At 44.2% G+C, this 27,971-nt stretch overlaps 1 protein-coding gene across 3 annotated transcripts in view; it reads left to right on the top strand.

The window, feature by feature from the left end:
* Positions 1 to 8,304: 8,304 nt before the first annotated feature.
* ABCA1 (ATP binding cassette subfamily A member 1) overlaps positions 8,305 to 27,971 on the top strand; it is a 97,303-nt gene continuing 77,636 nt past the window's right edge. For 2 of the 3 annotated variants that reach the window (XM_037374360.1, XM_037374358.1), the window contains exons 1-3: positions 8,305 to 8,421; positions 8,722 to 8,800; positions 25,962 to 26,102. In XM_037374360.1, coding sequence (XP_037230257.1) covers positions 26,037 to 26,102 — 66 coding nt within the window. In that variant the 5' untranslated portion in view covers positions 8,305 to 8,421; positions 8,722 to 8,800; positions 25,962 to 26,036. Of the gene's footprint in view, positions 8,422 to 8,721; positions 8,801 to 18,261; positions 18,365 to 25,961; positions 26,103 to 27,971 lie in introns of those variants that run through there. The other variant, XM_037374359.1, reaches the window with a different exon arrangement.

The following is a 27,971-nucleotide window of genomic DNA, read 5'->3' as shown; positions in this document are numbered from 1 at the left end:
CACCCAGTTAATCAGCCCAGTGTGTGTTTAGAGGGAGTACCATGGTCAGGAATGGATGAGACCCAAAGCCCATCTAATTAATCTCTAAAATCACTCATAACCAGATGCATTACAAAATGGTGTTCTCCTAAGCTATATTAACTTCTGACTCCCTGTGATTAGCACAACATGTGATGTATGAACTACTAAAAGCAGTAATGGAAAAAAAATGTTTTCACAGAAATGAGATTGTATATGTTTCCTATATAGTTTTCTTGATCATAGTTTCCTATAAATTAACAATGTTCCTGGCATCTGGATTGGTTTTCAAGAATTTGTCAAGGTCAGATTTCATTGATTTTAATAAGGAAGACAGAATATGCCAAAACCTAAAATGCATGTTCATCTTGTGGCTAACCTTGGGAGAGCTTTATATGATGGCGTAGAAACTAAGCTTGTCTTACATCTATCTGTATGGTCTGCATCCCCTCCTCTTAGGGTTATATACTCATCATTTTTCTCATGCCCTCCATTTCTTTATATAGTTCTTTTGGAAACTAATAGTTTTGGACTATTAGCTAGGAATCGTTTTCATTGTAGATTTCTTTCTGGTAGGCTGCAATGATTCAGTAGCCAACACATCATTACAGAGGAGTCCTGGAAATCCTGGTCAAAAAACTTGGACCTGATCATGACTTCCTTTAGAAAGATGAAAGTCAACACTGATGAGCAGCTTAGGGAGGAAGCCTGGAGAGAGATCACAGGATACAGCAACTGTAATAAAATTCTTTCCTGAATGCGCGATAAGAAAGTGGACAAGTTTTTACAGTTATCAAGAAAAACAACACAAGCAGATATCTCATTGCTCTGTAATTCTGATGGAGCTAGTGTTGAAGACATTGCCTTTCTCAAAGAAAAGAGAATATCTTATTGGCTGCCTAAGAAAGGGGTGATCTGGTGGATCCTGGCTTGGGGAAAAAAGTGACCAGAGTGTTTTGTTCTTTTTAAGGTAGCAGAGTCAGTAAAGCTAGCTGATTCCTGTACACTTATGTGCAATACTCTGAGGCCTAAGAAATGGAGAAAACAGTTAACAGGAGAAACAAGAAGCCCCAGAATTTTTAGTTTTTATGGCAGTTTGGGCTAGCATTACCAGGAGCATGTGCAGCAGGATGGATGACTGTGTAAAGACTTGAGGACAGAGAAATGAAGCTTGATTGTCTTGTCCTTTTGCAAAACTGCAGTGACTCCAAAACATTGCATTGCTCTTGCTACAGAGGCAGGTGGGAATACGCTGAAGCAGAAGCATCAAAAGCAAGAAGGAGGTCATCTAAGGTGAAGAGAAACAGAAGGAAGCTCTTCCAAAGGAAAGGAAGGATCTGGATACTGAAGTCTGTGAGTTTTGATGCTGAACAATAAAGAGAGCATTTCACACTTGGGCGTGCCACATGGGTATAAAGAGGAAAGCTGGCCAAGAACGATGAGAAAAGACATAGCTGAGGTACTGGAGCCTCTGTGGAAGTGTACAAAATCCCCAGGAAGATTGTTGATATCCTGACCAGTGGCTGCACAGCCTCTGGCACCAACACTGGAGGCAATTTAAAGACAGCGTTTGCAGTAATGGGATGAGTCTCTCCAACTACCTGATGAAATCACACAGTAATGGACGGGAGGGGGGGAGGGGCATCAGAGAAAGTTAAACTTTACTATGTCCTCTTGCTGCAGGTGCTGGGGAGGTAATTAACAGGCACAGGGAGATACCAGTTCTTCACATTAAGACAAAATGAGCAGAAGCGGGAACTGGGCCATCTTGGAGCCAAGAAGGGGATTGTGTCGGCAGAGCAAGCCAGCTACACCCTAGATCCATCCCTGGATGCCTCCAAGTAGTTAAAGAATGTAGAGGTCAAACCTGCTGCCTCGATAAAAGAGCTGGAAACTTTCATAAAGGAAGCTATTTCAACAGGGTGAAATGTAACAGCTGGCAGAACTCAGAAGCTGCCTGGTTTTTTTAATATAAAAGCACAGCGCAAAGCAAACCCCGAAGTGAACAACCTAGTGAGAGGAAAATGAGTTGGGCACTACAGAGCAGACTGTAGTGTCTGTAAGTGTGGAAGGGGGCTGGCAATTCAGAGCAGCTCTGGAAAGATTTCATTTGAATAGAGATCCATCATTCTGCAGCATAAGTTTATCTTGATGTCTGGGGAAGCTCAGGATTTGAAGAGACACCGTTAAAGCTCACTTGCAGAAGGTGCTTCTCCAGCTGTATGAGAACAAACACAAAACCTGGTCTCAGTCCTATCTCTGGAAAAAGTCACTGCTGGAAAAGGAAGCCTAAAAGTGGTATTTCTTGCCTCCTGGAAAGGAAGTCCTGGAGGATGGCATGGACACACAAAGGCTCAGTAATGTGGAGTACTCCTGAGCTCAGTGGAGGCCAGGGATGGGAAAAGAGGAGAGAATGGTTCTGACAGTAGCAGAAAAGTGTAACTCCTTCTTCGATGCCAGTGTAGTTTGTGGCAGACAAGAGGCCTGTATCCTCCCTTCTCATGGACATGGAGATGCTGCCAGGAGAAGGACTGAGGCACTTTTCCAGCTCCATGCTGGAGGTTTGAGGGGTACAGAGCAAGCCGGAGGAAGCTGCTGAGAGGCTGGAGAGCCTGAGTGCACAGCTTTGCTTGGGTGGGGGCCAAGGGGCTTACTGACCTGTGTATTGCAGTGAGGCTAGGTAAATAAAAACTTCCAGGGCCTGAGGACGGCTTGCCCTGAGTGTAACTCTTTTGTTAAGATTGGAGGTGAGGGACAGCATTCTTTCTTTCCTTCATGGCCTCTGGCCAGAGAGTTATGAAGTAATACCATCCTCTCTTTCCTTCTGTTTCACAGCTTGTTTTTGGACACTCGATGGTGCATTTCTTTCCCTTCTCGAGTGTCATTATCTAGTGAAGGAAAAACATAACTTCCTAAAACGGGTCCCCTTGCCACTAAGATTTGCACTGAATTGCTGTTGTCTACAGCTCTACAACTGTGGGTGAAAGATTTGTTAATCAGGGACTGACATTATCTACAGTTAAAATTTAGAGGGGGCACTGCCAGTGTATGCAGTCAAATTCCCATCTCCACTGACCTGATGGAGCTACTCAAATACATGTTCTCTATGTAAAAAGTTGAAGCTTTTGTAGTAATGAGCGCAGTGTAGGAGTCCTTATTCAGGCAAAAGTTGCACAGCATTTCATGAGGACTGATTGAGTAAGGATCTTAAACAGTTGAATTTTGCTCTGTACTGGAACTGATGTGAAATGACATTTGGCTGGCCATGAGGAAATATTGGGAATTGACCATTTTGGCTTACATCTCAAGGGCTAAGTTGGTGAAGTTCACATCCTGGTTGGTCTGTTTTACACCAGTGGAGATTTGTCCATCGGTACCTAAACTGAGGTTAGATAAAACCACATTGCATCCTTTCATTTGGCTTTCTTTGAATTTGATCATATTCTATGTCTACTAGGCTTCACTTCTCTTTTGTGATGAATTTTTGCTTTCTTGTTCTGTGCACTGGGATGTTGCTAGCATGAACATCAATTGTGGGAGATGAAGTGCAGAATTTTTAAAGCATGGGCTTTATTCACCTTGGATTTTTACATTCCCCATAGCTATCCATCCAATCATAATGCTTGCACAGAAACCCTGACTCTTGCAGGCCAGACATTATTGCAAATGTAATTTTGCTTATTTTTAATGTTAAGTGTTTGTGAGAAACTATGCTTGTGGCAATGGGCTCTCTTCTTAAAATAACAGCAGTCATTTGGCAACTAACCCTTATGAGAGATGGCTTTTAAATCACCTTTCTGAAACACAAGGTATGTTATATTAAGAAACATTACCTATAACTGCTTAAATCATGGCTTGCTCATATTCTCTCCATTTGGAACAATTAAACAGCAACAACTTGTTACCTGTTTTTCTGTACATAGAAGGATGAGAAGAAAAGTGAGTGTAGCAGCTTGCAGTAAACAGCATGATGTAGTCACTTGTACTCACTGGACTGTAAACCAGGCTGGAGTGACTAACTCCTATGTTAGGAAATGTAAATTGAAGCTAGGATGCTCAGTGAGAGCTTATGTTGCTATAAAATAACAGCACTGCAATTATTTCTTACTAAAATTTAGGAAGCTCCTTCCAGGAAGACCTTAGGAAAGCTGTCACCATCCTCTGACTCAGATATTGCAAATCAAGGGAGAGTAAAACAAGACAGAGCAAATGCTTGAAATGCAGATTAACCTTCAATGTGCATCCCAAGATACAATAGTGAGGGATCTTGAAGCTATGGTTGTGCTACAAAACTGTCAAGTAATGGAAAAGAGGTGATAAAAGCTCTTTGAAAAGTGATTTTCTGAATAGAAGTATTACTAATCTGCTATCTTCCCTGCTTCCTGAACTTAATCCAAACTAGGTCATCTAGGGCTAAAAAGAGCTTGGATTTCCAGATGGAATATCTCAACAGCTTACTGCAAAATGTGTATTAAACTATGGCTTGCTTTATTGCTGAAATCTGTCTTAGACCTTTTCAGTTTATACCAAGGCATTTTTTGATGTGTTTGCTTAAGTCCACAGTCTTCTATAGTATCCTGATGTTAGGAGCCATCGATCTTGCAGGTGTAACAATAGTGTGTTTTGCCTTGCAGAAGTTACAAGAACAAAGAAACAACGTCCTCAGCAAGAACAGTGTGTTTTCCTCTTTTCAGTTCCAGCCCTTCATTCCACTACATAATGCCTTTTCTATGAATAGCAATTTACATGTCCACTGACCTCTCAGTAACTGGTGTGGCTGCAGTTCCTTTGCAGCTCTGGTAGCTCTTCCCTTGCACCCAGCCTTGGACGCCAGTGTGGGCTGCTTGTTCGTACTTGCAAACGGATGTTGTAGTGAGAGAATAGCTTGAAGGGGAAGTATATAATTTGAAAAAGAAGAAAGGATCAGGTCTAATCTTAAAGTGCCTGTCATGGGGACTGTGTATTGGGTGTAACTAGCAGGCTTTCCATAGCAGGGGGCTGCAAGGGAGGAGGCCATGAGCTCGTTTGTGCCAGTCATAGCTGCTTTCAGCCAACTTCAAAAGGATTGAAAACAACCCACTCATACCAAAACCTTAACTAATAAGAGCAGCGCATAGCACCTCTGCTGAAACATATTTAAGAAAAAGCAGCAGCCTCTAGAGCAGGAGACATTGGAGGAGATATGAGGAGATCTGTGAGGAGATGGAGGAGGAAGAAGTGGAGAAAACACATGGAAGGGAGAGACAGAATCTTGGAGGAGGTACTCCATGTCAGAGCAGGGACACCCTGGAGGGAACTGTGGCCCATAGAGGATCCATGATGGAGCAGGGGTATCCCTGGAGGGACTGTGGCCCATGGAGGACCCAATGTGAAGCGAGGAACAGTAAGGGGCAAGGAGCAGCAGAGGAAAATGAGTAAGAAGCAAGAAACAGCAGAAAGAAACCATTACATGCTGACCCCAACTTTCCACATTGCCCAGTACCTTTCTGAAGGAATTGGAAGGGACTGAGCATAACACCTATCGAAAGTAAGGGATGTTGAGACGAGGAGGAGTGCTGAACTGGGGCTGAGCTTGGGGAGGGAGGATAAAAGGTCTTTCCCGAAGTTTGTGTCTTCTTACACCCCCCAACCCCCACCCCACCCCCAGTATCTGAATCAGTAGTTGGAATTCTGTGTTAATTGGCAATAAATTAAATTAAGCAGGATTCCCTGACGGAGACTGCTTTGCCTGCAAAGATCTGTCACATCTTCTACAGGACACAAAAGCCAATATAATGTTTGCTGTGGATGTGAGACTTGGGAGGTACAAATGCCTCTGAGAAATCTGTAGGAGCCACATGTGCTCATCCACATGGAAAACTCAAGCCACCCAAATATAAGTATAGCTAGTGTTATTCTTAGAAACTAGTGCCAGTGTGGCTATTGACTTTGTTCGTACAGCCTTGCCATCAGATGTAACTGTGTCCCTTTCCCATGTCATCCCTCCTGTAAAATTTGTCAGCGTTTGTCTCTCAATGACCTGATGCCACTGTCATTCAACCAGGAGAATGCACAAGTGGAGAAATGCTGTCCAGTGGTGCACAAAGATATCCCACCATCCTACAGGTATTTTAACAGAGCAATCTAAATTAAACGGTCCATTTGCTTCTCAGGAACAGCTGTATGCTAGCTGTTTTATAGGAAAATGTCAAAATGCTTGAAACAGTTGGCACCGATACCTATTTCCAGAACTTAAAAGTCCAGCCTTCTGATGATAATGAAAAAGCCTACACTTTCCCTAGAGGAACATGTTTTAAGGAGACATCAGTAGCAGGGCAATTTTCAGTTCTTTGGTATTGATGTAGCACTGTTTCCACTGATGTCAGGTCACTAGCTCTTTTAAAAACCCTCTCCAGTATACCTCCCTCTCTTTCAAAGTCTTTACTATGTGGGATGAGCCATAACACTCTGCTGATAGTAAACTAAATGTACTCTTTCTCCCTGTGTTCTGAGTAAACATACTGAAATTATTTCTTTTAGAATTTAAAATTACAGTCCAGTAAATGTTTGGATGTGTAAAGAAAGCTCTAGTATATGGTGAAAAACACACAGCTGCATTTATACATTAAAGGCCCAATTTTTATTTCAGTTTTACAACCAGCTGCAAGTACAAACAAAGTAAATCTGATTAAGTCAGTGAAGTTGTGCAGCAGCTACACTGGGGAAAGCAAAATCAGAACCAGGAACCTTTTTGTTTTGTCCAGCCCTGAGCATCTCTGTGAGATGGTGACTTGAGGGAAGGAGCTTGGGTCGCTACCGGAATGAACGCATCAGCTTTTATTTAGTGTAGAAGGGTCTGCGTTATTTATTTGAGTATTTGCTGCTATCTACAAGACTCCAGTTTATAGTATTACGTCAGATTACAATCAGTCCAAGCTCTTTGCTTTCAGGTATTCGTATTTCTATGCCACTTGAAGAAATACAATGGTGGTAGGCTAAGCACCAAAACACAAGACAGAAGATGAAAGATACAGCTGCCTCAGTAACTGCGTATCATCCAGATTGCTCATAATAAGGCAAAGCATTAACTGCATGAATGAAAACATGAACCGTTTCACTGCAGAAGAGCAATGGCAGTGCAGTATGTCTGTAGAGGGAACCATAATTTAGAGTTGCCTGCCTTTGTGCATTGCTTGTTTTCATTCATAGGGCATTTTATGCATTGAAAATGCAGTGCTACATTTTCACAGATTGCACTGTGGTGCTTTTAAGTGCCTCTGCCATGTAACAGGCAAAAATTAGGAAGGGGTTGTGTGGTGGGTGATGTTTCCAGGGGAGGAGCCCATCTGGGAGGATGAGGAACTGTGACACGCTCAGCCACCTGAGAATTTAGTAATTGTTAAGATTAACAACACAGGCCATTTCTCAGGTGGCTAAAACATGCCATCATCATTTATGGATTTTGTGTTTGGAGCAAGTCAAGTTGGGCACCATGAACCTTTAAAACTAAATTAACGTTATTTTGCTTTTTAAAGTGTGTGAATGGTTGCCAGTTTCTCCAAGAACTGACACAACCGAATTAATTCTTAAATATGGGTAAGTATCAAAGCGTTGGCTTTCGCAGTTCCCTGCCTCTTTGTGACGGTAAGTGACACTGAGGACAGATTCTGGGCCCGTCGAGGTTGGCTGTCACTGACTCCGGCCAGGCCGGTGCCCTCGGTGCGCTCCGCGGCCGGACAGCTGAGGATGTGCCGCTGCCCTGGTGGCACCGGCCGGGCTTTGGTTCGGGGAGCGGGGCAGGCGCAGGCTACGGGCGGCGGCAGCACCGTGACCTGGCCCCTCACTCCCTGCCCAGGCCCTCGGGCAGGGCCGCCCCTGGCAGCCGGAGGAGCCGGGTGCGCGGGGCTGGGATGCTCGTCGGGCACCGGGAGCGCGGCGCTGTGCAGGGAGCGGGGCGGCCACGCGTGTCCCGCCGTGCGGGCCCCGCCGCAGACGCACGGCTCCGCAGCTTGTTTTCGGCTGCAGTGTGCACGCCCAGATACACATCGCGGCGTGCCCGCCCCTCCGAAGAGCAGCCGCTGCGGAGGGAGAACGAACGAAAAAAGGGGGGCGGGGGGTAGAGAAGGAGCGAGGAAAAAGAAAGGACAGAGGGAAAAGAAAACACAAAAGGGAGACAGGGCACCAGAGAAAAGGGGAAGGGGAAAAGCGGCTGCTGGGCGGCCCCGGCCGTGGAAGGGGCGGGCGCCTCCGCCGCGGGCAGCTCCGCGCCGCCCTATAAGAGCCGCTGCGGGGCTCGGGCGGTCGGCAGTGGCAGCCGGGACAGCGGCGGGAGCGGAGCGGGGAGCCCGGAGCAGCGGCGCGGCGGGGCTCGGCTCGGCTCGGCTCGGCTCCCCGCGGGACCGACGGCGGCCGCCGGCCGGGGAGGTAGGCGGCGGGGGGACGCGCCGCGGGCGTCTGTCGGGGAGGGTTCCCCGTTCCGCCCGGAGCGGGCGGTGTAATGCGAGAGTCAAAGCCCAGATGGGTGGGTTTGGGTTGCTTTTGTTCTGTTCTTCGGCGCGGTGCCGCTTGCTGTGCCCAGCGTGTCCGGAGCGTGGCTCAGAGGGTGGCTTACGGGGTAGCGGGGGACCGGGCAGGGGCTAATAGCGGGTTGTTTTGTGTTTGGTGGGTTTATTTTTTTTTTTTTTCGTGTGTGTGCTTATCTTTTTTCTAATTACTTTGTTCTAGCTTGTCCTGAGCGAGGCGACTCTGACTTGGCAGCGCTTGCGTAGGGTGGCTCACCTGACCGCCGCCTCTTCCCGTCCTGGTGGGTGCTAGAAGATAACGGGAGGGTTCTCATCCCCTTCGCTCCTACTTGAATCCTAAAGTCGCGGGGGGGGGGGGGGGGGGGGGGGGGAGGGCGGGCCTTGGGGTGAGAGGGAGTGTAAAAATAAAAGATCGATCCGGCTGCTTTTGTGATGGGCGGGATGTTCAGTTGCGTGCAACAAATCCTGCTTCTGCGTGCCAGAGTGTTGTTAAGCCTGGACTGCTACATTACAGCCGATCATCAGCCTGCTGCAAAATACTGCCGCTTAGTTCTGGAGGTACATGACTGCCCAGATGTTTGAAATGTATCAGGGAGGATACCCCAGTTATAAATTAAAAGTTAATATTAAATAGTATTTTTGCCTGTTTTAAACATCAACCAGGAGTAGTCGTCCCTGCCCCAGTCCCCTCCCCCCCTTTCTCCCAGCTGTTGGCCTTGGTGATTCTAAGGCTGTACAAAAAACTTGCTTGGCTTGGATCAAAGTTAATCTTTAGTGTGTTGGAATAGACCTTACTGAAGCCAGAGGGATGTAAACCTGTGTTTGCATACTTGTAAATGTGCTAAGTTGAACCCTAAATATGAGTTGGACTTCCTCAGAAAGTATTGGTATGGATTATTAGCATGTTCATTCTGGAAGTGTCTTTGAAAATGAGCTGGTGCTTGTACTGCAGAGAACAGCCATGTCTTGGGGATGTTCCATCAACAACAGATGGCCAAGCTTGCTGTTGAAAGGCTTTTGTAATGGAGCAGTCTCGCTCAATTTTGAAACAGTGTCATGGTCATAAAGGTTCAGTGCAAATGCTTTTTGTGCTTGGCCCTTGTGGCACAGATTGCCTCCCTAAGAAGTGGGAATGGCAATGAGTGCCGAGACTTCCCTGTAACACAGATCAGTGTGTGATTGTGTGGTGCCCCTGGCATTAAGCTGTTAAGGCTGTTTAGCTAAATGGGTGCATACCTGGGACTCTGCAGTGTGTTGCCAATGCAACAGATACAGATGCTGTTGGTGGGTCTTCACAACACATAATTCAAATTTCAATTTTAATTTAAGTAAGGCTGGTGTAAAACTGTATCTGGTATGGCGTGGACAAGTAAGGGCGGGAGTATTGATTTGAAGATTCAGTCAGCAATATTCAGGCAAGCGGAGGTTATCTTTATTCGGCAGCGCTGGGTGCATGGGGGATCGCTCCACCAAAGTCATGCACACCGAGGGGACTTTTCAGTCCCCCCTTTATACAAGCTACTCATACCTATTCATTAGTTTTCCAAGAAATTGTTTACATATTCATTACAATTCTGAAAATTCATTTACATCTTGTGCCTGAGCAATGTCCTTGAGGATTTGTCTCTACACAGACTCTGTTCCTTAGCGGCCATGTTTGAAGTCTCCAACTTCGCCAGGCTGCATGTACGACTAAGACAAAATGTCCCTTCTAAAGATAACCAACCAAAGGATTTAGCAGTCTGTGCATCCATCATGTGGCAATAAGGGTCCTTGGACATCTCCCGACTTTTAACTAAACATAGTTGCGTCATCCTTTAGATAAGTGGTACAGCATTCGCTATTCAGTATGATAGCTTTACTCATGACACAGAGCATCTTGTTTCTCATGTAATCTTGTAAACTTGGTCAGGCTGATTACGGTAAGAGTTAAAAGAAGAATTGTCAACTCTTAACAAAGTACATAAAAGTTTGGTAGCATGTTACACAAGAGCTATATGGCAGTATTTAAGTTGAACCTGTTAAGCTGAAAATGCCTAGCTTTAAAAAATAACAAAAATTGATGCTTTTTTTAATGCTTATTGTAGGTGTTCTGAAGAGATACCTGCTGGTCTCTGGGTTGCAAGAGATCACGGTTGCTGGCATTTGAGGTTAGAGTGTAATAATCAAGCAGCTAGCCCCAACCATTCACACTTTTCCCTGGTAAAAGTTGGTGCTGAAGTGCACTTAGCCATACAATATTTATGTGAAACAAACACTTTGGGTGCAACTATATGTAATATTTTGGCATTTGCAGTAGTTGTGGTAATCTTGTGGATATTAATTACAAATTTCCTCTGAATACAGCTGCATAGCAGTACAAGCAGGTATGTTGAAAGCTTCTTAATGGTCTCTTCACCCAGTAAGAATGAGGCATGTTTATAGATCAGTTTGCCACAGGCAGCTGCTGGCAAACCTTTTTTGTAATGCTAAATCTGTTTTCAAAAACAAGTGTTGCTCAATGCTATTGGTGTGAGTAGAGACTTGGTCGGGCACCAAATTTGACGTCTGCCATCGTGGTGTAGATAAGAGTGGCTCTTGGTGAAATGCTGCACTACAGAAGATTAAATGCTGTTGAGTTTTAAAAAGGTCAGTGAAATTATTTTGGCCTTTGCTCCAGGAGTAGCCTTTTCTCTAGCATGCCTTGCGCGGAACTTCCCTGCTGGTTGTGCTAGGGTAAAACAGTCTGCTGTGATTCAAGAAGAAGCCTTAGTGACAAGGAAAGCAGCTGTGGACCTTCTATGCAGATTCTGGGCTGGAGCATTCTCATGCGTTAATTAAGTGTAATACACTTCAGAAATACAGTTCAGAAAGCAAGTCTCCCGTTGTCTCCAGCTCTGCCAGCCTGTTGCCTTACCGGTGAGTTCACCTGTCAGAGTTAGACCCACAGAGCAGGAGGAGGATCTGTACTGCACTCATCCATCTGTGGCCAGACATGATCTGCTCTGCTAGTGTTTATTACATGTGTTGCACCATGCAGACATATTTCTTAGGGTGTGGTTTCTTCAGAACTTTAATCCAGAATAATTGAAGGTTGCTGGTAATGGACCTGCTTCACTTTCCCCTGGCTGCCCCTTTTCTATCCCCATCTGTTTCATCCTCCATGCTGGCACTGGGGTTCACCAACCCACGGTGAGTAATTGAGAACAAACTTTCTTCTCTTTGCTTGGTGATTTTTTTATATTTATTTTTTTTTTAGCAGCCTCTGCTCAGCGTCATCTCCTGGCTTTGTGAATGCTGGTGCTAGCACAAAGGTGATGACAGGAGCAGAGCAGGAAGGGAACCAAACTACCACTTTATTTAGGTAACCCTGGAGCAAGCACCCTTGGTGTTTATATAGGTCTCCTAGGATGGGCAATACACCAAATGCTGAAATAAGTCCAGAGGCCATGGCTGACCAAACACCAGGTGTTTCTGTTAGGCTGGTTATTCTTGATGACTTCTGCTGTGACTGGGGCTAGAGTCAGGACCTACAGTTCAGTAAAACATGTTTTACACATATAACTTCTTTTCCTTGTTCATCTGAGGCAGCTAGGGACTCTACCCACTTTCTCTGGGTCTCACATGGTACAAAGTTGCTCTCTCTGAGGTCTCAGTTTTATGCCAGCTGAGGATTTGAATCCTGAATGGCCTGAAAGTTTTCTGCGTAGTGAATGAGAATGCATTTCTGCAGTTACTAAGAGTATAGATTGAAAATACCATGGTAAGACTTTGCTTGTAGTGTTTAAAAGACGATTACCACAAAGAAGTGAGAGTATTTCGTATTCTGTAGCTACATGTCTTGCATTTCCCTTGGTCGTAAAAAAATATACAGAGCAACTCAGAAGAATTGTGGTGAATAGAACTCCTGACTGGAGTACCCTTTCTCTATTATTTTGGTCTTTTCTTTATTTATTTTTTTATATTATGTATTATAATATTATATCTATTTTGGGTATTTCTTTAAGATAGGTGGCAGCAAAGCTAGTCTTGTCTTTTTTAACATTTGTCACTGGGGGGGAAAGCATGTGAGCTTGTCTCAAGGACTGAGATGGAGTAGGATGGAAAACTGTTGATGTAGCTTCCCTGACACAGCAGGTTAATGCTGTAGGGAAAATGGGAACATTCAGATCTTTATTCATTGGGTTATTAGTGAAAAAAGTTGGTCATAGATAGTAAGAATGCACATTGGTTTGAGTAGTATAAATACCCACATACAAGCTGACCTTTTTCCTCTTCTGTTATTTTCTGGAGGAGTGTTGCTTAGCAGAGCTCTTGTCTAATGCAATGAGATCTGTTCATGTTGTGCTAACTTTGTTAGGGAACAATTGCTATTAGACAGAAAAAGGACATCAAAAGAGCCTTTCAAGACTGTTCTGGTTTCGGCTAGATAGCAAGGTCATTCTCTGGGAACAAACAAACAGTCAGAGCCTCTGAACACACAGTTCAGAGATCATTCTGGAGGTCTGATTTCCTTTTTAGCAAATAGCAGGCAGGGGTGTGTGGAAGATAGTGGTGGCCAAAACCTGTTACCACCCTACTTGCTTGGCTCCCTGAAACACCCTGCAGTTTTACAAGCCTATTGCCAAGTGAATGGTTGTTACTGGGAACAGGCAAGCAAATCATGCAAGTAATAGTTATTAGTTTTCTTGGCTGTTGGCTTAAATTTGCCTTTTACTAAGCTATGTAGAAGGTCTCTACACAGAGCAGTGGCAGTGGTGTAGGTAACAAGAGCAGGACTAGGGACCAGGAGAACCTGATTCCCAGGACCTGTGCCCATCTTGTGATGACTTGCCCATTTCCTTTTACCTGCTTTCACCATCATTGATAACAATGACATGACAAAAGTTTATACTCTTCATGGTGGAAGTGAAAGTGCATTCATTTCTCACCTGCAGCAAGTAACACATCTTTTTGAAGACTATAGGCTGTGTTGCTCCTGTCAGCAACCTGGGTTTAAGTCCCAGGTTTTCAGGTGTAGCGTCTGCTTTTCCAGGTGAATTTCTGTGCCTTCAAAAGAAAGGCAAATTATCACACGATGTTCTTTTGTCCAAGTGCTGTATTCATAGGGACTGTATTGATAGTCTAGGGATCTGTTGGGGTTTTTTGTTCTTCCCTATTGTAATTTTGCTCCCATAATAATAATTGGGCTGTGGCTACTCATAAAAGCAGAGTTAGGACCAAATTTGAATGGATTAAAAAAAAAAGTTCTCCTCCAAACAATAAAGCATCACCAACCTTTTCTGAGTGCAGATGTATGGACAATTCCATTCTAGTACCAGTGCTGGAGTCAAAGTTCAACATCTCCTCCCCTAAATGAAATGCTGCTATTCAATAAACTGAACTGATCTTGCATTTGTATTTTTGTTCTACCTATAGGCAATGTGCTTTTTATCTGATTTCCTTGTTCTAAAATGTTTTACCTATTTTAGTTATTCTTTGCCCTATTAAATCAGAGGAGCAGTTCTTACTGCTTTGTTTCCCAGCTCTTTCAAACCTCTATTTAAATATTCACCCTAAAGTAAGCAATAGGAATTTTTCTACAATCTTTGGAGAGATCTGGACTCGATTCCTTCTATCAGACTGATACCACCACTTGTACACCATCTGTTTTCAGATTTTATCAGATATTATTTTTCCCCAGGTAATTTTTGTGTTCTCTTGATTGCCATATCTTCCATAGCTTCTTTCCCAATTCTTGTGACATGCTTTTACTGTTCCATACTGATAAATCTATCTTCCCAGTTGTGTTTATGTATAAAACCAGACATAGTTGCAATCAACTAGATTGTCTGTGGGAGTATGCTTTGACTCCAGTGGAACTTTGATCAGCATCATAAAGGATATCTTAAGGTCAACAGAAAAAAGTACATTTTGGATACTATAGCCATTAAAAATTTGCAAAACTTCTGTTTACATGCATCTCTTGCAAGCTTATTGCTTTTCCTTTTAGCATTTCATGCCACTTCTGTGCTTATCTGAAGTGGCTTCTGTTCAGAGTCATTTGGTTGAAATAGGGTAGACCAAAGCTCTTCACCTCAGTGCTTGGTCCCTTGAAACTATTGGAGCAAATCAATGGAGCTCTGTCCTGAATGGTTCTGCATCATGAGATGTAGCTTACAACATGAACAAATGCTGTCATCCTTCTCTCAGATCCGTCTGTGCATGATGTCAAAATAGGTGTACGCTAGTTTGCTTTGCATGTGTGTTAACTGTCATACTGACTTTAAGGACTGAGACTGAGCGGTGGGGTGTGAGTTGTACTGGTGGAACTAAAGAATTATGATGTGTCTGGAACAACTGTTTTCCTAGTGGATCAGGGGAAATGGGGAAGATTGTCACATACTTTCGGGCAGTGCTCCAAGCTAGCTGCCCTGTGCCACACCTGCCACAGCAGGCATGTGGGCTCCCTTCTTATAGTCTGTGCCAATTATTTTCATGTTCTTTTGTGAATAACTTTAGAGATAAGTGATGTTGAACTCTGTATTGGTTGCCAAGATTGATCAGAAATTCATGCCTCTTCAAAGCTGACACTCACTGCTTTCAAAACAACTTGGACGTCTGTTTATCGCTTTAGTGAGTTACTGGCTTCCAACTCTGTACAGTTAGGTGGTAGCCATGTGGGAGCTGAGGTCTTCTTGTGGCCCTGTCTGTTGCAGGCTTTAAAGGATCAAACTCTGCTGAAGCTGACAATGGCTGCTAAATAATGCCTTTGCCAGTTTATTGCTTTTTTTTTACAGTGTCATTTCCTTTCATTGTGCTAGAGGCTTTTTCTTGGCTGATGTTTTTATGCATAGTTCAGGGATATTTTTTCATCTGTTGTTACTTATACCTATGCCACAGATTTCAGTGCAGTTGTGTAGCTACCAGGCTTAACAGACAGCTTATTCCTTATGCCAGTGAATCTCAAAGGCACCACTAGGATGTTTTCTGCTCTGCTACTGGACACACACACTGGTTTATGGCATGAGGGTCCCAAATGGCAAAGATGAAGAGGGAAATAACAGTAAAGTTTCTTCTGATGTTACAGAGCAGGCATATACCTCAAATGGGAGTTTAATCTTGTACTGGGAACAGTTTGTGTCCTTTTTTTCTCCCAAGATGAAGAGCAAGTTACAAAAAAAAAGATAAGACACTCCTTTCCAATAAAACCCTTAACGAAAGTGTTGGCAAAGCTGCAAGGCTTGGTAACATTGCTCAGTAGTAGATACAAGCATGCCAGTGAAGCTCCAGGCACTTTGCATTAGGATTTTGGAGCATTTCTCAGCATTAGACTTCATTAAACCAGATTGATGGCTGCTTTGTCTAAAGTGTTCCAGTGACCAGGATGTGCTGTGGAAGGGGTGGTGGTCAAAAGAGTTTTGTCCTGACACCCTCTGAGCTCATGGATTTATTTTCTGAAAAATTGGTGAGGCTGATTACATTTTTGGGGAAGCCCTGTCTTCCTTCTCCCCCTTGATGTTGCTGCCAAGCAGAAAAGTACCTTCTGCAATATGAAATGCTTCACCCTTTTTCCTAGTTGCAAAGATAATGTTCTTAAACAGGATGTGTCATCAGCTGGAAAAAGTGACTGAGGCTGTATAACATAGCTCTTTGCAGACTGTGTACTGATGAGGCTGTAGTTGCTCAGAGATCAGAGGTTAATGGCATGAATTGAGCTCAAATGTAGCAATTATTATTTTAGCAGGATGTTCTATTATTTCTAGATTCCACCTGAGAAGAGCTCATTCTGAGAGCAAAAAAAATATTAATCTGCTAATATGGACTATGGATTTTTGCACATTGGCTGTGATAAAGTGAATCAGCTTTTGTATTTGTTTTTGCTAAATAATGGGCTAGATCTTGGCTTTTTTTTGTGTGGGCAAAGTAGGGGATATTCAGTGTGGTGTTGAAAGTTGAAATGCTCCATGTATTTCACAACCTTCCAGTGGAAGCAGTTTTTTTTGTAAAATAGATGACTGCATTTCATCTTGAGTGTTGTACTTGACATTTAAGCAATTCCTCTTGCCGAAGTGCATGCCACAGTCTCTTCCAAATGCTTTTGTTTGGGTCAGTCCAGCTGTGGTGCATGCAAGCCGGAAGTCTTCAGCTGCATTGGAGCTGCCTGTATTTTCACCAATGAGCCTTTTGAGCATCCTAGAAGTAAATGAGAACCAGCTGTTGTCATTCTGATAGGCAGATATTGCTGCCCTGTGACCTGGGACAGGTTTTCAAAACAGCTTGGCATGTTGTATCACAAGGGAAGCTTATAAAACACCAGGCATTTCTGAAAATGTGGCATTGTGTAATGAGGAGGCACTGAGGACTTTGGAAAAGGTAGTCCAATTTGTATTGTGGAGTACTTAGTAAGCTAGTGCTTGACTCTTTGGGAAACTGTCCCCTAAGGTTTATTTCTGATTGGTAGGGATGAGCCCGCCTGTGGCTCAGAAATTTATCTTGAGTGTGGCTTTGACAGAAGAGGGAGGACTGATACTCTGAAGAGTTTAAGGCCAGGGATTTCAGTGTTCATTGTTAACTCTGGGTCAGGCCTTTCAAAATGATCATCTGCTGAGCTGTTTGTCATAAAGCATTCAGAAAGGCTCAGCACATAATGTACAGACTTTTGAAAAATCTATTTGTCCAGCCCTAGTGCCGAGACTGAATACCTTTAGAACACCCTTGCTGTTTTTTTGTAAATAACTGGGAAGCCAGATTTATGCCCGTAACATGACATTAGTTCCAGCTCTTGCCCAGAGCAAGATCCAGGCTCCCTCCTCTATGCAGGACCTTGTGTGGCAAGCAGAACCGAGTCTTGGGCTCGGGTTATGTCACTAGTGGTTTTACTAGCAGCAGTTAAAGCAGGTTGGGAATAGGAACAGGTATTCTATTTTTCCTTTGCTAAAAGGAGGAGCCCTTTTCTATTGGTTGTCTCCAGTCTTCTGTGAGGTTGGACCCCCTTAGATAACACAGGAATGTCCTTTATTCAGCATTCTGTAGCTGTGTGCCTGCTGCCTTGAGGATCCTGTGGATGATGAGGTGCTAGGGGTGTCTGTTTTGTCTGTGCCAGAGGCGGTAAGGTCACCAGAGGGATTCCACGAGACTGTTTTGTCAGCTTCCTGATGTTTTGGCACTATCATTTAATATTTTTACAAAACTTTACATGCTCCTCAAGGAGGCAAAATGAGTTAAACTGCAGTATTGTGAAGGTGGGTCTCAGTGTGTCTGTCATACAAATCACTGTTACTTAGAGGGCAGATGGATGGCCACATTGAAAGCAATGCACTAGTTGCTTTCAAGTATTAGTAAGCACTGGAGAACAAGGCCAGATCCTGCTTACTACCTAATCTAAGGTCAAGTAGTCAGTGTGTGTGTGATGTAAACTAATAGAGGATCTTGCCAAGAGTTGCCACCCAAATACTGTTGTCTGTGGTCCTAATGAAGTTCTTGCCTGCTGACCCAGAATGTCTCCCATCACATTTTTAGCCGCAAGGGGTTGGTGTAAACCTTGTGATGTGACTTGGGTGATTTTGAAGAAGAAAGAACTTCTCACTGAACAACTTTCTAGATGGAACAGGAAACTTGGTGTCTTGTATTCATTTTGCAAATGGGAGAGAAGTGTCCTCTATGGGGAGGTTATGAAAGATCTGCTCTTAGTGTCCATGTGGCTTCACTGATAACGATCCTGTGTCCCAGGCAGCAAGTTGTAGGTTCAAAGCTCACACTTCCACTGCTGATCCTGCATTGCTTGTGATTCCTACAGAGTCTAGCAGTGCTTAAACCAGGAGACAGACGTGTGGGATCTGGTCGTTATATTCTCATCTCTGCTTTTGCTTTGCTTGTGGCCTTGGGTGAGTTCCTTGAACTCTGTGCTGCTGATGCTTTCGATGGCACTTTTTTGTAACATAGTTCAGGCTTTTTGGGTTAACAGTAATGCTCTTTCAAAGTAATCTTGTATTCCCATAAAATCATTACTGTTTGGGTGGCAGCTTTCCCTCCTTCCTAGAGCTCCAGTAGATATATTAAGTTTTTGGACTTCTTGAAAGTTTTAGAAATGGGAATGTCAGATTTTCTCCTGTGGGTTTTGCTAACTTTCTGTGAATTGTTTTGGTCACAGAATGGACACTATTTCTGATTCTTTATGCACTGGCTGTTTCTGCTGTGGATATTATCTCCAATTAGATCTCTAGCAGCAGGATAAAATACTGCTTTCATTTGTCCACAGCTGCTTTTGATCTAGTCTAATCACAACAGGATTGAGATTAATGCTGTTTTTCCTCCTCCTTTAGTCTCGTTTGAAGTTGCATAGATGCCAGGTGCTTTTCATTTTGGGGGAGTTGTGGATGTTATGGTCAAGATGTTCTTCAAATACTTGTGCCTTGAGAGCTTCTTGTGGCCTTGCTGAGTCATAGGTTGTACAAAGTGGATGTAGTTGTAGAAGAGTAAATCTCTTGGTTCCATCTTCTATGCTAAAGGTGAAATCCTGGTGCTCTGCAGAGAAGTGGTCAAGATGCTAGACCTTGATTTAGGAGAGGTGGATTTAATTCTGGAGTCCAGGCTTGATCTGTACCTTGTTTATCCAAATGCCCATCCAGGCCACTAGTTCTCTGATGGTTTTGCTTATTTGAGTTAAAATGTGAGTTCATGAGGCAGGCAATTCTGTCCTGCCATGGTGTTCGCAGCCCTCGTGGGGACCTCCTCTCAACTGGTGGCATATAGAACACTGAGGGACTTTGACCTTGGCTCTGGGCTTTGCAGAGCAGTATCTCATGATATTGCTTGCTCAGCAAAATGCAGCCTGACACTGCCTAAAGGAAATGAAATGTGAGGACACGTTAGCCTTAAAGAGGACTATTTCTGCTGAAGGCTGGCCTTTGTGGTTTAGTTGCCCCTTTTCTTCAAAAGTGGATCTCATTTAGCTTGATATATACATAGGCAAAAGCTACTGGAGTTAAGCGGGTGTATGGCTCTTAGTCTGAGGCAGAAAGTGAGAGGTGCTATATACCATGTCTGCTCATGGGACACAAACAGTATTGGCTCTAGTAGCTCAAAACTGTGCTGTGTCCAGCACATGCCTTTTCCCCTTATAAGGGCATCACCTCTAGATGTTAAATTGGTGCTCTCCATAGTAGAAGAATGGCTGCAGAAGCGTGGCCTTAGAATCTCTGAAGTTCTGCACAATCCAGGCCTGGTATTAGAACAGGCCTGTAATCAGAATTGTACTGAAGCTGCTGTGCTGAAGTTAACAAGAAAGGTGGCCTGGAGCTGTTCTTGAATCCGGAGACCAAGTCATTATGTTGTGCCAACAGGCCGTGGGTGTAACAAGCTACAGCTGCTGGGAAAGCAGGTGCAGGGCCAAGAAAGATGGGGACTGGTATGGGAAAATAGGGAGTAACAAACTACAAGGCTGAAGCACAGCAACACAAATTAACTACATGGATAGAATGCTTATTTTAGTCATGATAATTAGGGGTGTGAGTACCACGCGCGCTTAGAGGCTAATCAATTATATTTTTGCTTTACGAATATGCATGTGTATCTATCCTGTATAAGTAGTGTTAGAAACTAATAAAGTTGAGCAAGATGCATAACTCGTATTGAGCGACTTCTTGACTCCGGCGAACCCTTCTCCCCAACACTCCATGGCTGCTTTCTCTGTGCAGAGTTGCCAGTTGTAGCTTTTGTGATGTGGAAAATCTGACCGAGACAACAGGACTGCTAACTGATTATGGAGGCCACTGAACCTTCATCCACTCGGAAAAGCTTTTAGCTCTGCGGACCAGGGCTATGTTTAACTCATTGCTGGAGATGTAGTGGGTCTACAGCAGGGGTCCTCAATCCGGCCCCCGGTATTTGCAGACCCCCCCACCCCCCCCGCCGGCGGCTGGGGGGGGGGAACCAGGCAGCCGCAGATGGCTGCCTGCCACTGCATCCGCGCCGGCCCCCTGGTTAAAAAGTGTGAGGACCCCTGGTCTACAGCCTCTTGCAGAATCCTGAAATGTTCCAGTCTCATGAGGTTTGATAAGTTTGCTTTGTTCCCTGTCTAAATAGTGGTTTCTTCTCTAGGGGAAAGGTTTTTCGCCCCCAAAAGAAAGCAAACAGCTGCATTGTTTGCAGAAAGCTGCTTTTGAAGGCTGTTTTATGTTTACTTAGTACGGATACCAGGCATGGGGGTGGGGAATTGATTCTCTGCCACTTGAGCTTTTTTCCTCTTTAAATCTACAGCTGTAAAAATACATTGCTTTGTATTCAAAATGGATTGGGGCTGGAGAGTCTTGGCATACCAGTTGATGGACTTCTTAGCAGCCGTTCTACTTGCAAGTCCTGGGTATTGCTGATCTGGAAAGAAAGACTTGGTCAAAGTATGTGTTTCACTGTCCATTTTTTGAGAGGTTGCCCTGTAGCCTGACATCATCTTCATAGTAACTGTCTGAACTGTACACTGAGATAGAATTGCAGGTCTGGAGGCAGCGCAGGGTTTCTGCAGCAGGGGGGAAGGTCACACACAGGGAATCTTCTGCAAAGGCAGAGCATGGGACAAGTGTGTGGACCCTGTGCTTTGATTGTGCTGCTGGTGGGTGTTGTGGCTGCAGGTCTGGGTGAGCAGAGAAAGTCCTGACCTGGTGTTAGAACTTTGCTGAGATCAAGGCAGGAACCCCAGGCTGGATCATAAGGTACATGCAGATTGCTGTGTACCTCCTGTCTATCCTCCAATGTCCACTGATGCTGCAGGCTTAAATTCTTTTGTGATTGTAAGGGTAAGCTCTTCCCTAGGACGAGACTAGGGGAAGCTCTACCAGAAGATCTGGGGAAGTGTTCAGATGTCTCTTACTTGGTCACTTCTGGGTGTTTTTTGCCAGGAATTGGGAAAACTTGAGACACCTGACAAATAGCCTGTTAAATGTGCACAAGTCTGAGTAGCATGTTGATAGAGCATGCAGGGACACCCTGTGTACTGGACTCCCACTGTTTATTTGCTGGCTTAATACAAAATGGCTTCTTAACCAAGCAGCCAAGACTAAGTAAGGATTGACTGAACACTTGCTGCTGCGTCTGCATATTGCATGAGGCATATGCCTGGATTCAGGACATTATTCCAAACACATTACTTGTCTCAGTTATCAGACAGCCCCTTCTGATGGTATCTGTTTATTTGTGGTAAAGTGGCAGATCTGAGTTTACACCTGAGTTACCAGAAGCTGCCAGGTGTACCCTGAAGCTGTAGGGAATTTGTCTCCCCTGGTGCGCTCTGCGTAGTGTAAGTTTTGCTGTTGTGTTGTATATATTGGTGAAGAGGTAGAAAAATGCTGAAGCAGAGCTAGGCAAAAACAGATTTCTGGGTAATGAAGTGAAATAAGCCTGATGCCTCTAGCCCTAAGATTGCTGTGTATTGGTATCTGCCTCTACTGGAAACCTTGCTGTGTTCACACAATTAAAAGACGGGATGTGAAAACTGGACATCTTAAAGACCTCTCAACAGCTAAGTTGTGCTATTGGTTGTAGTTGGAGGAATTCTTCGCACTTTCATGGAAAGTGCTTTATAAAAACTAGAGATTGCACTCTAAAAGAGTTCGTCCTTTTAGACCAGTGTTGGCAGGTGAAAATCTCCATTCTCTTCAGCAGAGCAGACTTATGCTGTGATGATGAATTCACGCAGCTTTTCTTATTCCAGACAGAAACAGTATTGCTGCTTTAGACAGTTCCAGGCAAATGTCAGGAGTGATCACTGATACATACTGATGGCTCAAAATTCTACTTAGGTGAGACACAAAAGCCTGCATTGGAGACTAGGGGTGTCTGTGCGTTTTGGCACTGCAGTGCTAAATTTCAAGTTGGATTTCCTAGCTACACTGAACTTTACCAGACTAGTCTGAAGTGGAGATACAGATGATCGTCAGCTCCAACTGAGCTGTGAGTGTTGGGGTTACCAGTTTTCTGCATCTGACTTAGAATTCTTGCCTGCTGTCAGCTGGAAGAACATCTGGAAGGGGGCTAAGCCATCTTCCTCTGAGAATCTTTGGTTGCAGCATGTTTTCTGATGCACTAGTAATTCAAGTGGACCTAGTTTACTTGCATCAGCAGTGAACCCAATCTGTCAGCCTCTGTGGATCAAAATCGGACAGCTCTAGGCATCAACAAACCTGTATTACCCAGTCTGTAGCAGATACTGGGGCAGAGTACGCCTTTGAAGCTGTCACCCCAGTGTGGCTGGAAGAGCTGGGCATCTTTCACGTTTGGGTTTTGTGCTGTTGGTGATTAGTCTGTTAGGCCCTGTCCCCTCGTTTAATGTAGTGACTTGGCTGGCAGCGCCTACATCTGGGCCAGGTTTTCCAGTCTTCAGGCACAGTCCTTACAAATCAGTATTTTGTTTCTTCATTTGAAATAAAACTTGTGTCCAGGCAAACTGGCCTTATTTGAAGGCCAAAACACTTGCTTTGCTCATAGTGAAGTTCAGCTGAACTCCAGAAAGCTGGAGTCCAAGCAGACAGCCACTGCTGAATCTGCATGGCTGCATAGGCTTCTGCAGATGAGCTGAGATGTGTAAATAATCCAGTATTGCCTAACTACACGTTGCTAGTGCGATGTGGACCCTACAACCTCTACAAGGCAGTATTTCTGTGTTCTGGATCATGTGAACTGACTGCAATTGTGAGGGACCAGTGTCTGGATTTTTAGTAATGTGGATTAAACCAGCTACTCTGTGACTAGCTCAAACATCCCACAGACTGCTTCAGACTTTATTCTGCCTCTGTGCAGGGTATTAAGGCACAGGAGTTGGGTGTATTTCCATTGATGAGGACAGCAAAGGTCTCTCGCTCTCCCTGGGATCCTTCCTGCACTCTTCCTGTGGCACACTGTTCTCATGGGCTTTGCTATTTAGCTGTTTAGCTGTAATCACTGGAAAGTGTTGGAAAGTAGTTTGTTGCAGAGAGTTGGCAACGTTATAGAGGGGGGAAATATGGAGTGGGTACTCTGAACAGGTTTCTGAAGATAAAATCTGTTGTGTAACTCCCAGTGATGTAGAAGGTTGTGCAGTCTGTTCCTGTCCTCTGCTTCTGCATGCCAAATCTGTCCACTGGCTGCAGGATTGGACTGGGGCAGAAAGGCTTTGTGTTTTGTGGCACATTGGAGAGCACAGCAAAGCAAATGGAGGTCTATGACCCACAGACAAGTATCCTTGTGAAAAAACACTTGAAAAGAGCAATTCTCCTGGTGTTCTGTGAATGATTTTTTCACCAAGTTAGTGGTCATGGGGTACCTTCAAACTCGGTAAGTGGTGATCCAGGTCGCTTGGTAGGGCATATAAAAGCATTGTTGCCAAATCCCCTGAATCCTGAACAGAAACAGCTCAGTGGAGGGGGTATAAAGGAGGGTTGATAATAATCAATCCCTACTTAATTTAATCTCTGGGTTACATGTTAATTGCAGCTTCAAATGTGTAATACTGAAATGGAGGGGAAGTGCTGCAAAGCCCCCTGCATCCAAGCCTGTAAGCAAAGGTGTGATTTGGGTCCATGAGCGTGTGTGCACAGTCCTCAACAGCCAGTTTGACTGTAGAGACTGTCCACAAAGGGCAGGTTTTCTTCCTGCTGTGAATGTGCTACTAGCCTGTCAAGTGCATCACTCTGTGTCTGGGAATTCACTGTCTATCACCAGGTGTGCATGCAGATGAAATGTGTTCATGTCAGGGTGCTGCAACCAGCAGGAAGCACTGGGCAGGGGAGGAAAGGAAGGCTCTCCTGTCACATCAGTTGGGCATCCCTCCATGAAGGCGCATCTGTAGAGGTCATGTCAGTGAATTACATGAGTACCTAGTAGAAGTTAATGAGCTCATGCTGCCTGTATACTCATGTACCTGTGTGCTGGCACAAGGTTCAATTTTTAGGGTTTTGTAGACATCTGTTTTCATCTCTGTACTGGCATTAAGGAGTACTGTTGTCTTGTTGTGATACTATGGTGTAATTATCTGTAGAACTCAGCATAATGGGTGTAATTGTTTTTCTTAGTCATGTTAGGGAAAACTTTCTTGTAGCACAGACCTATATCATTAGAGACAAGTTTTTAATCTACAAGTCATTGTAATAATGGAATCTACTTTTGGATGAGACTTAAAGGCCACAAGTGTTCATTAACTCCAAACACACATCCAGAATTGCCATTTATCATCTCGTCTTACTGCAGTGTAGGACTGGTCAGAGTATTTCCAGTATTTCCTGAGGAAGTCTTATGTTCCTAGCACATTTACGGCTTTTGGGAAGTTTTTCAATGCAGTTTGCAGTCAGGCATGCAGCTCTGAATCACAGGGCTAGGGTACTGGTATGTGGGACACTAGAATCAAAAGCATGTGTGTTCCCAGTTTAACTGATGTTGGGAGGGAATGGTTCTCTTGCTCTTGTGTGTGGATTGGCTGCTATCTGTCCTGTTAACACGGAGCCTGTCAACAGAGTATATTTAAGTATGCAGATCAGAATTAATTTGATGTGGATTAACTAAATTCCTGTGTGCACACTTACTCAGAATGAAACAACTCTTCATCTGGTCTTAAACTTGAAAGTAGATTAAGTTGTGCCAAATTAATTCTGGAAAAAAGATTTAATGTTTAACATACTAGAAGCTCACTTTTCCATTTGATTGAGTTTTCCTACAAGTCTGTGTGTACCCAAGCCTATTCCATGCTGTTAGTAGCCACCAAAGAGATGAATGTGGTTTTTTAAGCCTTTATACTTTCTTGTAGTCCTGCAAGGTGCATACTGAATGCACCCAATTCACCACAGTGTTGGAGACCAGGTGGTTGCAAGACATGAACACTGACTCAACAGCAATTTTACATTCACTTTATCCAAATATGAATGGCTGCAGGGTCATTCTTGGTCACTTAGCTTCAAGGAAATGGACATTTCTCCATTGCCTGTTAAGTACATAGCATTTTCTCCTACAAGTCGTGGTGTTGACTGGACTTCAAAACAAAGGCTTTCCTAATTCGGCAGGAGGCTTTTCATCATTATAGTAGTGAATATGGAAAAAACTTTTTTTTTTTTTAAAAAAAAAGGGTTAAATTGCATGGTTCAGTCACATTCAGAGGGGTCTTTAAATCAGCTTTCAAAACCTATGATTTTTTTTTTTCCTTGTTCTGGGCTGTTCTTGCTCTTGGAATTTTTGGGCAGGAAGGAAGAAAATTGTTGTCCTGTGGGTATTGCATTCTTTTGTGTCTTGGAGCTCAGAGGTAAGAGACAATGAGTCTAAATCTGAGCTTACTGAGACCTATGAGACTTGGCTAGAGTGCATGGGGTAAAGAAGGTAGTAGTGGGGAGTGTCATGGGGGCTGCAAAGCTACATGAGGCCACAGAGTGCAGCCTCTACCCTTCCCTGTCTTGTTGCCTTTTCTGTTCTGACACAGCTTCTCCCTTTCAACTAATTTTTTTTTCTTATTTTTTCCCCCCCTCCTAGTTAATGCCCAGCCACAACAGCTGTGCTGTGTATTGCTGCTGTGCAAAAGGAGCCCCTGGGCTTTGCTGAAGGAAGATGGCTTTCTGGACGCAGTTGGGATTGCTGCTGTGGAAGAACTTCACCTACAGGAGAAGACAGACTGTAAGTATTGGACAGAGGGGTTTTTGAAGTCTCAATTGTAACCTTGTAGCTTACTCTTCAAGCAAAACAGGGAAACATCCTGTATGCTAATATTTTACCTCCAGTGGTCCCTGGCAGAGCAACTGGTCTACCATTAGAAAGACCTGATTCAAATTGAAGAGAGTGGTGGTTGGACATAACCTAGAGGGCTTGAAGGTGCTCAAGACTTCTTTCCTGAATCCCAGTGTGAGGGGGTGTTGGAGTAATGAAACGCTCACGTCTGACCCAGCAGAGAGGGTACCACAGCCGCTTTGTGCAGCGAGGAAAATGTAAGATGAAAACCTGTGCTATGACCTGCTCTGCTCTGCAGGTGGGGCATTGCCATACTGCAGGGATGTGTGCTTGAGTCTGAAAGCTTTTGAATTCTGCAAGCTGCAACAGCAGCAACAAAATTCTGCCATTTCCTAATGGTCAAAATGGTGGAGGCAACAGGCATCTTCAGTCTCTTTGATCAGGGAGAGAAACCCAAACTTGTTGTGTCTTCACAACAGGAGGTACAGTTTAAGTGACTGGCATGAAGCATGTTCTTGCATTGGCCTGGAAACAAACCCAGGCAACTGATGTTTTTCTACCAAGGTGTGTTCTGATTAGTTTAAGTGCTAGCCTCACCATCTGTTAGCCGTGTGGGAATGTACCTGTTCAGATAGACAATATGCAACAACCATTTCTCCTTGTGGTAACGAAGGCACAGGAGTATGAACTAGGTATGGTGTTCTTAAAATTCTTCTGCCTTTACATTAATGATATGCTGTAACTCCTGCAGACAACTAAAAGCCAGAGAAAACATGCTCTTTGCCCTCCAGGGATTTAGGGGATAACTGTGCTGGACAAGGGCATGTTCTGTACAACAGGCCTGTGCAGAGGATCTGTCCTGTTAGATCTGACCTTGAGGAGGTATGAGTAGGGAATGTGAAGGGAACATGAGTTACTGAGGTGGTGAGTGGAAAGTGGTCTGTCTGATAAGCTTTCTGAACCCTGCAAATGTCAGGGTCCTTGCCAGCTGGTTCGGGCTGGGTGGTTTTAGAAACTGAGAGTCACAAGGGAGGGGAGGCTATCATGTTCACCACTGGAGATGGAGACGGTCTCTGAAGTCTTTGCTCAGGTATCCGAGGCTTGGACACAAGTCCAGTTCATTCAGATCTGGAATTAGTCCATTCTTAAATAAAATCAGACAAGGGTGACTCATGAAGTTTTTGACTTTTCCTGTATACCTCTGTGGTTACAGAGGTGCCAGCGATGGCAGGAATTTCTACATTGTTAGCATGTTTTTTGACCTTACCCCAGGATCCTTGATCTCCCAGGACAGGACTGCTCAGCTGGGAGACTGGGCTGTGTCAGCTGCAAGGAGCGAGGCTATCTGCTCTCTGAATTTATGGGCCAGCATCCTGACCTTGGGAACAGCCTCATAATTTAGAAGAATACTGCAAGAGAGCTGGGGAAGGTAGTCTCAAAACTGACTACAGCTCCTAAAAAGATAGGCTGTTCTTAGCTATTGCTCATGTAACCTAGGCTTTTAGGGCTGAAGACAGTTTCTTCCTCCCTTGCCACTTAGAGATTTTACTCCTGACCTCTTCCAAACTGCCTTAGCAACTAGGGGAACTGCAGATCTGAAACAATGCTTAAACTGGTTAAACCATGAGGAGACTTCACAAGGAGTTGTTTTACACTGAAAATGATGGGACTTTTTTGTCAGGGTCTTCGTAAAATAATGCATCAGGTTTGAAGGTTACCTGGAAGAGGTCTGAGTCTAGCATGCATGTCCTGTCAAGGTAGCTGTAGGCAAGCTTGCTGGGCAGCAGAGCTGCATTTGGATTCTTTGGCAATGCCACA

This window comes from Falco rusticolus, chromosome Z (assembly GCF_015220075.1).
Source record: "Falco rusticolus isolate bFalRus1 chromosome Z, bFalRus1.pri, whole genome shotgun sequence".
In the NCBI taxonomy this organism is placed as follows: domain Eukaryota; kingdom Metazoa; phylum Chordata; class Aves; order Falconiformes; family Falconidae; genus Falco; species Falco rusticolus.
This window is presented reverse-complemented; position numbering and strand designations above follow the sequence as displayed.